Here is a 16,699-nt window from a genome sequence, read left to right as displayed (position 1 = left end):
CTCATTTGGCTTCTTGTGATCACAGGGGAAACTATTTGAAAATAACCCTTTTCAAGCACCACAACAAAGCATTTGCTTTCCCAGACACGGAAGAGTTCAATAATGCAAAACTCTTCAAGCCAATCAAATGCATTTAAAGAATAAGATCCTGGCACAAGGTACTTCTGTGGGATTAATGACCAGGAAAGGCACTGACCGCCCAGGGCCCAGCCAGAGGCCATTTACCTTGCTCCAGAATCAAGAAACTCTAGACCACAGCCCTGCTCTGAGGCCTGGGTCTGACAGGAAAAAGGAAACACAGAAATAGGAGTTCATTGTCCTCCAGTGGAAAATCATTTCAAGAGTATCTAGGGAGCATTTCCTGAGATGATCATGGGTCTAAGCCAATCTCATCACCCCTCTGGTTCATTCTTTATTACAGCACTGAGGTAATATTAAGCAAAGGGAGAAAATATCCTTAAATCTATTGAGTGCAGTTTGTACAAAAATCCTCAAATTTAATTGTTCAAGGAACATTGTCTGGCTAAAACGAACACTGTAAATTCTAAGGACATTACGTTTCATGGAATGGGTTGTTGTTGTGAACAGCAACTACTGAAAACCTGAAACCTTTAATCATTTACTGGAATTATCTTGCCCTTCTTAAGAAAAGAGTAAGAGGGGCGCCTGGGTGGCTCAGTTGGTTAAGTGACTGCCTTCGGTTCAGGTCATGATCCTGGAGTCCCGGGATCGAGTCCCACATCAGGCTCCCTGCTCAGCGGGGAGTCTGCTTCTCCCTCTGACCCTCCTCTCTCTCATGCTCTCTGTCTCTCATTCTCTCTCTCGCAAATAAAAAAATAAAATCTTAAAAAAAAAAAAAAAAAAAGAAAAGAGTAAGAGCAATAATATACAGTATTTTGATTTTCCCAGAGTGCTCTTGGTATCCCAAAGTAGTTCTATTAAACATGAAGATTCTTCTATGGAGTGTCCAGTAGAAAGTCTTCTATAATATCTCTATTTCCTTCTACTCTTGGTAACAAGTGTGCATTAATTTAACTTGTTCAAGATCTTCTAAATGAACGATATATGAAAAGTGCAGAGAAAAGATAATGCAGTACAACTGGCTGGAGTATAGCACAGAGAATAGAAAATTTATAAAATAATAATATTAATAACATTTATTGAGGGCCTACTATGTGCAGGTACTAGTCTAAACATTTTATATGTATCAACTCTTTTAACCCTGAGCCGTAATAATCACATGTATTTTAAATGTATTTTTAAAAAAATGGGTGTGGAGGGGCCCCTGGCCGGCTCAGTCGGTTAAGCGTCTGGCTTCGGCTCAGGTCATGATCCCAGCGTCCTGGGATCGAGCCCCGCATCGGGCTCCCTGCTCGGCGGGAAGCCTGCTTCTCCCTCTCCCATTTCCTCTGCTTATGTTCCCTCTCTCGCTGTGTCTCTCTGTCAAATAAATAAATAAAATCTTAAAAAAAAAAAAAAAAGGGCACGGAGAAGTCGACCCAAAGCAGTGGCCACAAATGAGAGGTAGGAGACTCTTGCAAATTTCAAGTGCTCTTACTGCGTGTTCTGGGAGTTTGCAATCACCAAACACCCTAGGGGTAAGGATGGCTGTTTTGATCTGCTCTTTAACCCTGGCTCTGGATGTAGGTCATCCTCTTGCCAGTGGCAACCAGATATAAGATGAACTCAAGAGACAACAGTAAAATGGAAAGACAAGGAAGAATAATCGTGGAGAGCAGATGGAAAAAGGAAAAGAGATGAATACAGTGTTTCTGACAAGATAAACATAAGGGATGTTTACATATATAATTTCAAATGGAAAAAAATTAAAACAACAGTTTTGGTTCATTAAATATAAGCTGTACCAATGCAACAATAAGGTAACAATGATCTAAGGAATGCATTAATAAGAGTGACAACTCAAGTAAAGGCCTATGCATTGCTTCACTGTAAAATTACAGAAATGTATCCATTTGTGAAAAGGAGAATGGGAAAGATGCAAAGTAAAGAACAGCCAGTTAGCAGGTAAAAAGCACCTGATTGATTAGAACAGTGAAGAGAGAATGTGGGAAGATGGGCCGGCAGAGTGGGTGGAGAATGAGCGAATGATGTTGTAAAGGACTGGAGGAGAAGCGAAAAGAATTGACACAAGTTAGTGGTGACAGAAAAAGCAAAGACAGACACTTCTTCAGCTGCGAGGCAGTCATTCAGTATGAAACAACATACGAGGTGGAGATTCCAAAGCATGAGAGCCCTAAATTATTTAGATCCTATGAAACAGGACTAAAAGCAATGTTACAGTTTCTTCAATTAGCTGGACATGTGGAAAAACTTTCATGACTTGTGTAAGAGCATGACATTCCCAGACAGAAAGTAAACTATCTTGAAATTAGTTGTACTTTCTCCCCTGGAAAAATCTCAGATGCGACATGAGAGCTGACAGGAGAGTTCCTTCACAGAAAACACAGAATGCTGTGATCCAGCTAATTGAATGCACAACTGTACACAGAGCATCACTCCAGGCACTGAGGGAGGAGGGGGGAAGCACGTTTAAGGCCCAGTCCACCAATCAGAATTCTAAGTGGCTCTGGTATAAGTCACTTAGTGTCACCGCACTTGGTTTCCACAAGCAGATGGTAGGAATGTCTGCACTTGGTTTTTCGACTGCTTCCTGGGGGTATTGTGAGAATTAGGGTTGTTATTAGCTCACTGGACACCAGAGATGAAAAAAATCATAAAACCACCAAGAATGATTTGCAAAGAGGGCTAATGAACATGAAGAGACTTGCAGAGGCAAAGTATTTTTAAAGGGAACTTGATGAAGAGGCTATGTAATTTCCCAAGTGCTAAGACAAGGGCTGCTAGGCTGCTTACAGAGATATACCTCTTGTGCCCAGAGATATTTGGGAAAAACCAAATCAACTCACCACAAAAGAGATGCTGCCAAAAGCTAAAGATGTATCTTTCTTTCCAGCTAGATCTAGGCTCTACACTAACTTCTCGTTAAACTAATTGGCTCATTTGGGCAAGCTTTGCATTTCAAAAACATAGAGGAGTTATAACTAATTATAATAACCAGTACTTGGCACATTCTCCATATTTTCAAAGTATGTAACAAAGAAGAAGACTGTAATTAGCCTTCTCCACAGCTCTTAGAGATTTGAGAGGGTACTAATTCCTAGATTACATACGAAAGCCTGGCGTAGGCAGAAGTTGCTAGCCCAAGCCACATCGTGAAACTCTTGCTTAAATCGACCTGGGCTTTGATTTTAGTCTCAAGTCCATCTATCATCAGTATTAAATATTAAATCATGTCTACCTCTGATGGTCTGCTCAGATGCAGGGGCAGAGAGAAAGGCGGGGAAGGGGTAGGTTTTTCTGGTGACGTTACAAACACACAGAAGCATCTGAAGCCATCTGATCACAAGGAGGGGCATCCTTTGTCTGCCTGGCATCTGGTGTCCAGATAAGATGCGAAGAGGAAACAGTACCAGGAGCATGAAACCAACACCAACAGACATTTCCAAAGCCACTGCACCCAGGGAAAGAGAAGCAAACACAATGGGGAAGCCTGAGACATAATTAGATGACCGGGGTGGCTCAGGTGTGCTTTAAAAGGAGGACTTTACCTCACCAAGAAAGTTGCACTTTGACAGTTTTACCTGTATCTCCAGACAAGGCTGCTGTGCTTTTACTTCTGGCCAGGAACGAATGTGTGGGCGTCAGCAGTCTGTTAACAACGCTGCTCTCCCATGGGCTGAGCTGCAGGCGGCGAGCTAGACGTCACCACATAAGCAAGATGTTAGAGGAATTCTTTCCGGCGGGGGGAGCAGGGGCAAAAGCATCATACTTATTGCTTCCATATGCCAGGCCTTCAAGAGACGAGGCTCTCCAGGGAGGACAGCAGGAATAGGGTCTGGGAGACGGGAACTCTGCCCAGAGAAGGAGCTATTTCATAACGTTGCCTTTCTTCAAGATGTTAAGTTTGTGACGGGCTCTATGTTAGTTTTATGGATGCAGATCTTGCTAACCCCCTTCGTTAGGAGTGAACAGGTAACAAAACAGAGATATCAACGTCACCGTCAGGTTTGGCATGTAGTTGTACCTATCTGCCCTCATCAGGATGGACAGGGGACTAATGGCACACACCTCAGCCAAAGGGCTTCCTAAGTATCCTGTATAATCAACTCCAACACAGGCTTTGGCAGCGTAATGCAAGACTGCATTTCTATATAAATGCAGACAGAAAGGGTCTCCATTACATTTTGCTAGATGTCCATGAACTGCTACTTCGTCAACTGGGGGGGAAATTAGATCTAATAAAAGGAAAGAGGGCTCATGCAAAGTTCTGTCTGGGATTTCCTTTTGACTTTTCCACTCGGCAAGCCAGGTTCCTTCAGGTCCCTGTTTGGCAACAACATAAACATTTTGGTGGAGGATAAGGGTAAAGCTGAAGCAAGACGAAATGAAACAAAAACCAAAATCCAATATAAACTTAATGTGAGAAATTACTAGTGGGTGTGTGAAGATTCCAGAAAATAAATTTAGAATAATGCAGTGAATATAGTCCCAAACTGTACTGGGGCTTGGTGGCAAGACCACTGTTAGGAAATGCATGCTAATTATAAATTAATGACTTCACTTATATTGTTAGCTTCCAGTGGTGGCCTATGAAAATATAGAAGGTACTTTCCAAAAATATCAGGGAAGAAGCTTGCAAAATCCTAAAAGTATCATTAAAGTAAGGTAACCATACATCTCTATTTCAGGGCACACTCCCAAGTCACTGATAAAAGTCTTTAAAACTGTCTAAACCTGACAAGGCCAGTTCTGTTCTGTATCATAAACAGCAGGTGCAAATCCTCTTGCCTCTGGAGCGATTGTTCTCTCAATAACCTTTTATATGTTGTATTTTAAGGGATGACATTTAAACTCTAAAAAACTAGTTTTAGTTAACAGAAGTTATCTGATATTAAATGTTGGTATAGGAAATATCTGCTCCTATTTGAAAGGAACTACCAACCTCCAGTAATTACCTTAATTACCTGACTTTATTTTTTTTAAAGTGGTTATTTTGATCAAGGCTGTGGTGAATTTAAGAATTAGTGAATTATTAGATTTTCTGTTATTAGGAGAGTCTTCAGAGTTAAATCTTATCTGACAGTCATAAATAAAAGGATTATATAAATATGTATATGTTGTATATATACAATTATACATATATAATAGAGTAACAGTTACATGGTAGAATGACAGCGGAACAAGGGCTGTTATACACTATAATATGGAAGTGTGTGTATGTGAGCACCAACAATGGAATTGAGTGTAAACTAAAAGCAGAATACAGTCACACAAGAAAACCAGTGGGGAGGAGTGAGGAGGATGAAATGAAAATCTTCAACAGAACTCTATTTTTTCAAGTAGATGAGAAGGGGAAGAACAGAGGAATGCTTCCTTTCCTTGATAAACTCTGCGGGATGACTGGCTCACAACTGCAGAGATGGTTTACCATTGAGAAGACAGGTCTTTTCTTTCCCCCCTGGATTAAGAAGTTCATTAACTTTATTTCTGTGAGTCTTTAAAGCATCAACCAAAGAATTCGCCTCAAATGAAGATTCAAACCCCTCTTTGACTTGTGTTTAAAGCAAATCCAAAGAGATTTGTTTTACAGATGTAACAGCGTGAATGAAAGATTTTGCCAGAAGGAACATGTTTCCGCTTCTGCATTTATTACTATGCCCTGAATGAGAGAGAGATCTCTTTCGGAAGATAACTTTTTAGTAAAGGTTAGGACAGGAGAGTTACTTTATTGTACCCACCACCACCACCTAGAGGCGCCTGATTTTAAGATGACAAGCCTCTGAAGGAAGAGATATTAATTCTCGTGAAACAATATTTAGTATTGATCCTACTTAATCACTTAAAAATGAGATATTGATGATTCCTATAACAGACCATCTGGACCAGGGGAGGCACACAAATATTATAGATATCTGTACTACCCCAATCTTCCATACGCAGGAAATCACTGTTCAGTTTCCGATGGGTGTCATGCAAAAATCAGGCAAGTGTTGCCAGATCCTGGTAGTTCACGAGAAGTAGGAAACCCAAATGTTGTAGGAGATATTCGATTTTTAGAATGATGGCAGTGAATTCAAATTAAAACAAGAACAAAAAACCCTGTTCCAGTCAAACAGAACCTGCCTGTGATCTAGATTCTAGGGAAATATGTATGGACTAATTTTAAGCAAACGGTAGGCAGTTTCATTTCTTGCTTTTTTTTTGAAATCCTTACCCTTCCTTGAGAAAAATCTGGATAAGTAGGTAGCTTAAGAATATTAAGAAACACACATTTTTAATGCAAAAATTTCCAGTGGCAAAATTCTCTCTATTGCAGCAATTATAAAAATCTTTGGTAATCAGAGGTTTCTTTTAACTCAGGTCATTTTTTCAGTCTGTGTGACACTATATTCAAGTGTGATAATCAAAATATTTAAAAACAAGTAGGGCAGAGGCACAGAGCTAATGGATGCCATGCATTAGCTCTGGAGGACTTGGGGAAGCACAGCTTGGGGAAGTGGGTATTTACCAACTGGTATGGAAATATTTCAGTATTTTTAATAACCAGGAGAGCATTCTGGCTGAATGTCAACCTTGATCGCATCAGAGCCTCTCAGCTTGAAGGCCTGTGCTATAGGGCTGAGAAAGCTCAGACAATCTAGTAAATGGTGTACACCCTTTAATAGATTTGTCTGTAAAAGCCTCTAATTTAATAATTTGATAAGAATGCTTCCTAATTTAATAAAGCATAACCAACTTTTAAAAATAGATAGCAGAAAAATATAAAGAGAGCAGAAAAGAAAATTAAGTTACTTAAATTTATAAATTAGAGAAGTTCAAATTCAGAAGAATTTCTATTCTCATTAAAAGGCCTAGCCCCCTCATGGTCCTACTGAAAGTTTTGTCTAACTTAAAAAAAAAAAAAAAAAAGCTTCCTGGACCACATGGGAGCTCCTGGATGAACTGAATCTTCCTTCGTGGCCAAACTTGACCTGGCCTATTGGATCCAGGAACTGGTGGTTCACAGTTCCTTTGACAAGGGGGCAGAGCAGCAGAACTCCCAAATTTAGTGCTCTTCCTCTGATCCTATTAGTCTAGCTTAGGATTCGATTTCATAGGCCCCATGATTCATGGGGCGGTTTCCTGGACCTGGCTGTTGAACTTCCCTTGATCCTTAACCTCACTCAAAGGAAGAACGTATAAAGTCAGGGTTGATCTAAGGAAGGTAAGAACTGAAGACACAGAGTAACAACAACACAGGTTGGGAGCTGGTGATCTCTGTGCTAGACCCTCTTCTCCAACAATTAGTTTGTAGGCTATTAAATCGGGTCTTTAACCTCTGCAATCATCTCTGGAACTCCGTTACCCCAACTGGAACAGATGAGCCACCCAATAAAACTCTCCCAGTTTTAAGATCCTATTAAGAATATCCAATCAGAGGGGCGCCTGGGTGGCTCAGTCGTTAAGCGTCTGCCTTCGGCTCAGGTCATGATCCCAGGGTCCTGGGATTGAGCCCCGCATCGGGCTCCCTGCTGAGCAGGGAGCCTGCTTCTCCTTCTCCCTCTGTCTACCACTCTGCCTACTTGTGCTCTCTCTCTGTCAAATAAATAAATAAAATCTTAAAAAAAAAAAAAAAGAATATCCAATCAGATATGATCAGGCAGAATCTTTTAAACAATCCTGTTGCTAGTTGACAAATCACTGTCATCCCATAGAAGGGTGGTAGGATATTGTTTGGTTTATTGCCCATCTACCCCAATTTCAGCTGTGGAACTGCAAGAGGCAGTAAGTAAGGTCTGACTTCAAAGTATCGTAAAATCCCAATTGTAGTTTGTCTTAGACATAGGTTCACAAAAGTATAAAATTAAAGTGCTGAGTAAGTGATCAAATCCAAAGAAAAGATGAGTAGACAATTGTAAGAACAGCACTCATATGCTATATTTTATACTAAGGGAATCAGTTTGAAAATAAAGGCTATTTATGAAAGGGATGTTAATTCATAATACTTTTCTCTAACATATTAGAAGGCCCCTAATTTGACTACAAGTCTAATATTGATGATTTAGGCAAATTAGTTAAAAAAAAAAAAAGGAATGCTTTAGGTTAAAAGGCAAGATTAGGAAATTGTTCAACATTTACTGCTTTAAGAGATTAGTTATTAGTTATAAAATAGCATCAACACGTATAATATTGTACATTACAATGACACAACTTCTACACAATACAAAATATATGAATACACATACACACAGAACATGCACACATTGAATTTTTTTTAAAGACTATAAACACTGAACATTTCCCAGTTTCTAATAAATCATTCAAAATAACCACAGTTTGTTACTTTTAAAGAGTATGTGTTTTTATATTGCACAGTAATTCTTTGGCTTTCTAACTTAAAATCACTTTAAGTTCTGTAAAACCATAGCTTATCTTAAAAACTTGATTTTTCCTTTTATGACATATAAATATGTAAAATAAAACTTTAATTTTATAAATAGCTCAACATTCATGTACTGTAAATCCATGGGATGAGTAAAACTCAAAATTCAAATAAAACAATAATTGGAGGACTATGATTATTAAAAGTTGTAGGAGGCTTCAATGATGATATTCTTGAAGTTAGGCCAAATCCCTTAAGAGCAAAATGAATGGACACCAAAAACCAATCACACACACACGCACAAGAGATGCAGTAAGCAAGGTTTGGTTAAATTAGAAATCAAATAGCAAAATGAAATCTACCAACATGAATCATTCAAGATTTTTTAGAAAGTCAAAGCTTGGAATTCCCAAAGTACAGATGAAAAGTCAAAGACAACATGATTGAAGTAAAATAAATGTTCGTAACAAAGATTATTTGCATGGTGGTGGGTAAGTGGGTGATTTCTGGAGCTGTAAACTCATTTACTAAAAAGTTGAGAAGCACCGCTTTCATCACTGCTAAACGCAACCATTCAGCCAAGTTCTAAAATGAGCAAGGTTCTTGTTGCAAGGGAAATGCTGCTCAGCCGTTTATTGCTTTTTTACTCTGAAGTTTTGTTCTTCCTATTTAAGAAACGTAGGGAAAGCAACTTCAGATGCTTATTTTTAGCTGTAAACATCCAGAAAAAAAAAAGCATTAAGTAAATAACAGAACACTTTTTTTTTTTGTTTTCCTTTTGACTGTACCTCTATCTGGAGAATTTAGTAAAGTTGCAGATGAAGAGGAGAGCCGCTTGCTAATGACGGGATCAACATGTTTCGAAAGATTCATGGTGGAAACTGACCGCCTGTCTGGATCTAAAACAAATGGAGATAATGCTAATTGACAGCCAGCATGCAGGATTGCAATTTCCTAGTTCACTGAAGGAAGGAAAAACTAGGATTGGATGCTTTCAGCTCTATTACTAGATCTTATGTAATAGCACAGTTTTCTAAGTGGACATTTAAAGGTAACTTAAAGGTTAGAAATAAAATTCATTTTTCTCGTAGGATAAAGTAAATATTTAGTACACCAGTTTGTCAGCCAGGGAAATTCAAGCATTTTGTTATAATACAACAGACAGACGAAGACCAAGGCCAGTGGAGGGCAACTAAAATAATGCGGCAGACCGTACAGCAAAGAGGAGATTGTAAAAGTGGATGCCCTTAGAATTGCCCCCACTAGGAACAAGAGGGTAGAAATGGGGCTGGTGAAATAGAATGCAAACACTAGAAGAAAAAAAAAAAAAGAACTCCAGGTTCTATGCATTGCTGCTACTTTTTCTTGTACAGTCATTTTACCCAGGGCATTAAAGTTCATTACAGAAAAACAGATTAAAAAGAAAGAAGAAGAAAGACTCTAGGTGTGGAACGGATGGCCACTGTAGAATTTCTTTTTAAAAAGTCTACGAACTACCACACCTCTGCCTATAATACCGAGTTTTGGGTGGTTTACAAATATAGAATCGGCCCACAAACTTGCCCAACAAAACTGACGGCAATAGAAAGAAAATCAGAATTCTTTAAGTTTATTAATAATAACTTAAATAATTCCTGTAGGTGAGTAATTTCATAGTAATTCTTAAAGTTCAGCGAGAAGATACACGGCCAAAACTAGCTTCGTTAGTTTGCTGTCTGTATGGTGGAACCAAGCTGTAACCAGGCTCATTAGAATAGATCATGTTCCCTGAATAAAACTGCATAGAATAAAAGTCTAAAAATCTCATTATATTTCTTTAGGAGGGCAAGTGGAGGTTCTGACCTATGACCAAAGTTAAAAGGGTTTTGCCATATTTTGTTTTCTATTGTTAGCTTCTTCTAAAACTAAAAACAAAAAATAATCCTTGTGGTAGATGCCTTTAAAACCCAGTTCCCATCGGTCTAAGTAACACTAGTAGTCAAAAATTTTATAGTAAACGTCCCTCCATAGAATAACCATTTTTGGCCATTATTTACAGCGTATGGGGGATAAACAAGTCTTCTACCAACATCAGACATTCCTATTTCTACCATTTGTATGGTTGAAGCAACTCAATTATAAAACAAACAAACCCAGACATCAAGCCTGTGACGTCAGTTAACCCTTAACTGATAGGCTCTTGGGGCAATCCTGAAGATTTAGGATAAAATATCAAAAGGAACATCTTAATGATGAAATGTAAGGTCCAGGGGACACAAGGAAGGATAACAAAAGCCATTTCTGGATGATTGACAGCAATACATTTTCTGATCTTGTTTTTGTATGTTAAGCTTCAGCTGGGGGACATCGTGTATCCATGCAGGCCTACTCTGCATGGTGAAAATGATGGAGGTATAACGTGTATTTATTCTATTACTTAATATAATAAGACCATTTTTAATCATTTCTTTTTCTTGCTGAACAAAGTACAAATTCACGAAAGGATTTAGGAAGAATCCGTTTAAAAAAATTTCCAAACAAGTGCTAGTTGATGTGTGAGCAGTAAGGCATCACGCTGATTTAATCTGGATTAAATTTAATTTCTAAGATCTGTTTTTTGATCAGCAAACACTGAGTGCCCATCCTGAGTGAGGCATTTTTATAAATGAGTAAGGCCAGGTCACTGCTCTTCAGATCACAGCAGATCCCTGCGACCTTTGAGAATTTTGGCGAAGTCCAGTTACTTTCCAACTTCTCCGTTCTTGTATAACAGCAATTTTTTTCTAATTCACAGCCCTTATAAAAATGGATATTATCCAAGAGCTAACAAATATAGCACTAGCTTCTCGTGCTCCGAGTGGCAGAAATAAAGGCCATATACTAAACCCTGAATGTGGAAGCAATAAAACAAAGGTTATAAAGATATGTACCACGACAGCTTTTCCTGTACGGAGCGTATATGTAAAACTGCCCCGAGAATAAAATATCACACATAAATAAGCCTTATGATTACAGACTTGCCACGTGCCCCCACCAAGTACCACTGGGTCACTAAGAGCCAAGGGGAAAAACAAAAAGAGTACTTTCAAATACTGTTCAACATCAGAGGAAAGTAAGTTGTGATAATATGCTTTTAGAATTTTTAAAATAAAGAGCTTCTACTGGGCACACTGAATGTTAGGAATGAAAGAGTAGAGCAAACAACAATCCATGGTTTTCTAGATTAAAACTAAGAGCAGAAAACAGACAGGGGTGGGGATGGGGTGGGGTAGGGGAGAGCAAACTGGATGTACTTTGAACCCAGGTAATTTATTAACTAAAAAAGCACTTTTTAAAGGTTTTATCCAAAATCATCACTTAGAAAGTAAACACATCACATGTCATTGCATTATTTCAACACCTTCCAGCCACCGGAGTTGTATCGTCGCACTTTAGAAACACTGTGCCACATCCCAGATCTAGGTCTATGCAATGGGATAGTAAGCATGCATTATGCCTAAGGTGGTGATGGTTCAGCTACTGATGGACCGGCCCTAGGTCGGAGGTGCTAGCTACAGGTGAGGCAATCAGCAACCATAGGGATGTCTGTACCAGCTTTTCTAGTACCACCAAGAATTGTGAGGTGGTGGTCCAGGCCTGCTAAATCGAGAAAGGTGAATGATGATTCAACAAAACCACCTGGGGACAGAATGTAAGACAATGATTTTTCAAAATAAATAATAATAATAATAAAAAACGTTATTAGACTCACACAGACGAAAAAGAACTGACACACTATATAAAATTCAAAGTGTATTGAATTTACAGTACAAAAATAAAGCCTCTCATTAGGTCCAAATTTCAGTAGGTTTATGTCCATTCAAGAACGAGGGAATGGCTGAGACATTCGCTGGCTCTAGGTTCAGAACCTGTGCTTTCTCCTGCAGAGCATTAACCCTGCACACGCTTTACGGTCCGAATACGCAAGCTCATGGTATTGATTTGGTCAGTCAATACTGCTATGATTCTTCCAGAGAAGATGATAAAATCGGTTAACTTCTTCCATCATCCTGAAATCTTAATGCAAATGATTACTTAAAATAATGTAGCGTGCAAACTGCATGTTTACTTAGAAACACTGCATAGATTTCTATCTCTTTGAGGGAACTGTGTAACAAAAGAGAAAAGCAGCCTGTGTTAAGGGAGAGAACCTTACCTTCTTACCTCCATCACCCTCTTATCCTCAAACAGTAGGAGCATCATTTATAGTTTAATTATTTCAGCCCATGATTTTTGTTTTGGAAACACAGGCTTAGAAGAAAGAAGCAACTGCCCTTTTGCTGTCCAGGAAAAAAGTAGTGATTTTCGAAAGCAATCACGGCTTGTTTACCTGCACTGTGGATGCTGGGGCTCCCATGGAGAGGGCCTCCCCATGACCACCGGTTATGCTTCTGTTTTGGCTTCTGGCTTCTTTCCATTGTCCGTCGTACAACAGCTTCATGGCGTTCCTTAAATGGAACAGAGGAGCGGATGATTAGATTCAACCTGGTTGTCCGAGGCTTCTTCAACTTAAGGCAGAATGGAGTAAAGGCACTACTGAGATTTTTACCTTAGTACGCCTACCTCCTAACGTTTACACGTCAGCCTGGGAGGGTTACTGAAATCATTAAGTCCCCATTGATAAAGCCCCTGGTGAACGACAGGTACTTAAATAAGCAACCCTTGTTATTATTACCAGGAACGTGGTACTTTCATCAATTCACAAAAGCATGGTGGTGCAGGTCTTAGCTTGAGCAGATGCTAAACAAATGTGTTACTGTATCTTAAAAAACAATGGCATTTAGTATCTGAGCAGGTGGGTAATCCTGACTCCATGACTTACTGAGCTGTGACTTACTCATTCTGAGTCTACATGTTCATTTTTGCAGAAACTGATATATAAACACTTAGGGGTTGTGTACACGTTAAATGAGACAATCCATGTGAAAATGTTAAGCGATAAAGCCCCGGAAAAACCCAATTACTTGGGAGTCATCACGATACTTTTCACACAGATGAACGGAACATAAGTAAGTTACAGCTCTAGACCAGAGACCTGGGCTTTTAAAGTTTTTAGGGAAACAATTTTAACAACCACAATTTTAACCAACCCTAACCCTAACCCTAACCCTAACGCTATCTGCCCTCCATACCCCAACCTCCCTAGAAGCTGCGGCTATCTATCTATAAAACGGATTACTTAATGTTGCTAGGCAGCCTAGCACCTTAATGGAAGGTTTCACCGTAAACGTGCTGCATTTCTGAAGTAGACAAACCTCCCATTTACTGGCCAGGGCGGCCTCTTACTTTGTCCTCCTCCAGCCTCTGCCTCCGCTTTTCCTCCACAGCAGCCCTCCTCCGCTCCTCCTTCAGCCTCTGTTCTTCTAGTTTCTTCTTCCGCTCTTCCAGATGCTTTTCATAGTGCAGCCGGGCTCGCTCTTCCCGTTCTAACCAGATTATTTCTCTTGCAGCTTCAGGAGGAAAAACAAGGGAAATCAAGCACAGGCAGGTTCAGAACTTGAATAGGTACTGGGGTGCCTGGGTGGCTCAGTTGGTTAAAAGTCAGACTCTTGATTTTGGCTCAGGGATGATCTCAGGGCCATGAGATGGAGCCCGCCCCCCGGGTTCTGCCCTGGGCCTGGAGCCTGCTTAAGATTCTCCCTCTCCCTGTGCCGCGCCCCACCCTGCTTGCACGCACTCTCTCTTAACAGAAAAACAAGAAAATTTGCATAGGTAGGACTGTATAAATGGCCCACAATGAACAAATATGGGTTCTTTGGTTTTGTATTTACCAAGCCTGGCCTAAAAGACGTGGAAATTGATTTTTAAGATTTTTTTTTTCAGTTTTGAGGAAAAAATACCACTGTTAATTTCTAGCATAATTTTAATATGCTAGCAATGAGGTCGAAGAAGAGGCACTGAATTCCATTCTTTGGGAATCCCTACAGTCCTCTAGTTTGGTGTGTTATCCTGATACGATGCCCTCAAAACCAACAGTACTGTTCGTCTCTCTTTTATCCTCCCCATCAAAAGCCTGAGACTACAGTTGTTTCAACATAACACTGCTTCTCTGAAAGTATTAAAAGAATTTGGGAGAAAATCCCCAGAATTGATAGTTGCTAAAAGATTGTATTAAATGCCTTATAGATTTATCACACCGAATCAGCTAAGTCATGTGAGAGACTAAAGAAGCAGTTCTTGTGTCTGAAGAGCTCAGACTCTGGTTAGATAAATCTGACTATTAATATCACAGGTGGAATGAAAATACACAATTCAGAAAATTCAGGGATGGAGTGCCTCTTTTCTCCTTTACATATACATGGTTCTTCCTCATTTTAGGGGAATACATACCCAACAAAACTCTTTTTTGTTTTTTGTTTTTTTTAGTACGATGCTTCCTTGACCCGTGATAACTAAACAGATCTTTAATATGAGCTATTAACACTGTTGGCAAAAGTGTCCAAACAAAATTTAAAGCATAAACCTTGAGGATAATACATGGCGTATAAGTTAAAATGTTATTTTTTAAGAGAAAAAAAAATGAAAATTCAGAACATTTCAATTTCCTCTAAATGTTTACTATTAAAGATTCTGCATTTCTGCTATCATTAAACCTTTCCAAAGCTGTCCATTTAAGGAGACAAGTCTACTGAAAGCAATCTGAATTGACTTTACTTGGGTAAAAAGACACGGACAATCCAAGATGAGTTTGTCTTGTGACATCACTCAGGGTGGTGGCAGAGAGAACTGGGTTTTCCCAGCAGCCCTGCCACTAATGGGTGGTGAGATCTTAAGACACATTCATTTGAATTTTAGTTTTCTCTTGCCTAAAAGATGTGGAAATTGATTTTCAAGATTTCTTCCAAGTTTGAAAGCCCATGGTTCTAAAGAAATTCTCAGGCCCAATTGAAAATTTACTTTAAGTAAAAGCACATAGAATATGTTCAATAAATACTGCCGAGTGAATAAATAAAAACACTATGAGAATACACACTGAAAGTAACAGATGGGGAACATAATTCTAACAAGTTTTAAAGGTGAATTTACTGTGATCACACACACTTGTGCATGTAATATCTTCTGGGTTCCTATGTGGGAATACCTTCAACAGGCTTTCAATGATACTACATATTTTAGTTCATTTAAAAAGATGGATTTACAGTGACAGACTTCTGTCAAGCTTAAACAGTACAAAATATTAAAAGGCAAAATGAAGGTCTTTCTCTAACCCCAGGCCCTCTTGTATTCCACTTTTACCTTCTGTACAAATGTAAAAGGAAAAAAAAAAAGTAAATTCCATATATACTGTAGCATAGTACACCTTCTGCTCGGTGTCTTGCTTTTTTCACTGAAAATATATCTTAGACATCTTTGCATATCAACACATAAAACATGACTCCAACAACCTTTTTAATGGCTATATAATATTCCCTTGTCCACATCTTATTTTATTTTTTTAAGATTTTATTTATTTATTTGACACAGAGAGAGCCAGAGAGACAGAAAGCAAGCACAAGCAGGGGGAACGGCAGGCAGAGTAGAAGTAGGCTCCCTGCTGAGCAAGGAACCTGACGTGGGGCTCGATCCCAGGACCCTGGGATCATGACTTGAGCTGAAGGCAGCCACTTAACCAACTGAGCCACCCAGGCACCCCTACATACCTTATTTTATATAACCAGATACTTATTGATAGATTATCTAAGTTTTCAGTATTTTGCCAATTCAGACCTGGGGTGACACTGTACTATCATAACCATCTCTGGATACGTGAACATATCCATGTAGAAGTAGAATTGCTGAATCAAAGGGAATACACACTTCAAATTTTGATAGCTATTGTCATACTATCCTCTGCAGAGGTCACACCAATTTATACTCCACTGACAATGGATGAGGATCCCAGGCAGAAAAAAGAAATGGATTTGTACCCTGAAACCTGGAGACAGGCAGTATATCTATTCCTTAACTCTTAGCTTTCTAACTACATAGTCTCTGACTTTTATACCCCATGTTGAGGAAAAATTCAGAGTCTTTGAGGACATTTACAATGTAATATTTTCTTTTCCTTAAGATATCCCAGAAGCCAAAAGACAAAATAAGAAAAAAAAAATGTTTATGGAATATTAAGAAAATATTTTTTCAAAGGTAAATTTGTAAAATTAGAGTTCATCAGTTCACAGATTAATTTTCTTTAAATAATGTTTTTCATCAGGCTACTTTCTTGCTCATGAATATTTGAGATTATTTTCTCATTAAACG

The 16,699-nt window shown here is 38.9% G+C and overlaps 1 protein-coding gene across 1 annotated transcript in view; it reads right to left on the bottom strand.

The window, feature by feature from the left end:
• The window catches only part of MAP7 (microtubule associated protein 7), a 172,525-nt gene that overhangs the window by 27,262 nt on the left and 128,564 nt on the right, over nt 1-16,699 (bottom strand). Inside the window, exons 4-7 of the mRNA XM_021693162.2 lie at nt 13,748-13,911; nt 12,792-12,909; nt 9,232-9,342; nt 3,663-3,776 (exon numbers count right to left, since the gene is read on the bottom strand). Coding sequence (XP_021548837.2) covers nt 3,663-3,776; nt 9,232-9,342; nt 12,792-12,909; nt 13,748-13,911 — 507 coding nt within the window. The remainder of the gene's footprint in view (nt 1-3,662; nt 3,777-9,231; nt 9,343-12,791; nt 12,910-13,747; nt 13,912-16,699) is intronic.

Source organism: Neomonachus schauinslandi, chromosome 8 (assembly GCF_002201575.2).
Source record: "Neomonachus schauinslandi chromosome 8, ASM220157v2, whole genome shotgun sequence".
Classification (NCBI taxonomy): Eukaryota; Metazoa; Chordata; class Mammalia; order Carnivora; family Phocidae; genus Neomonachus; species Neomonachus schauinslandi.
The sequence above is the reverse complement of the archived record's forward strand: the minus strand, read 5'-3'. Positions and strand labels throughout refer to the sequence as shown.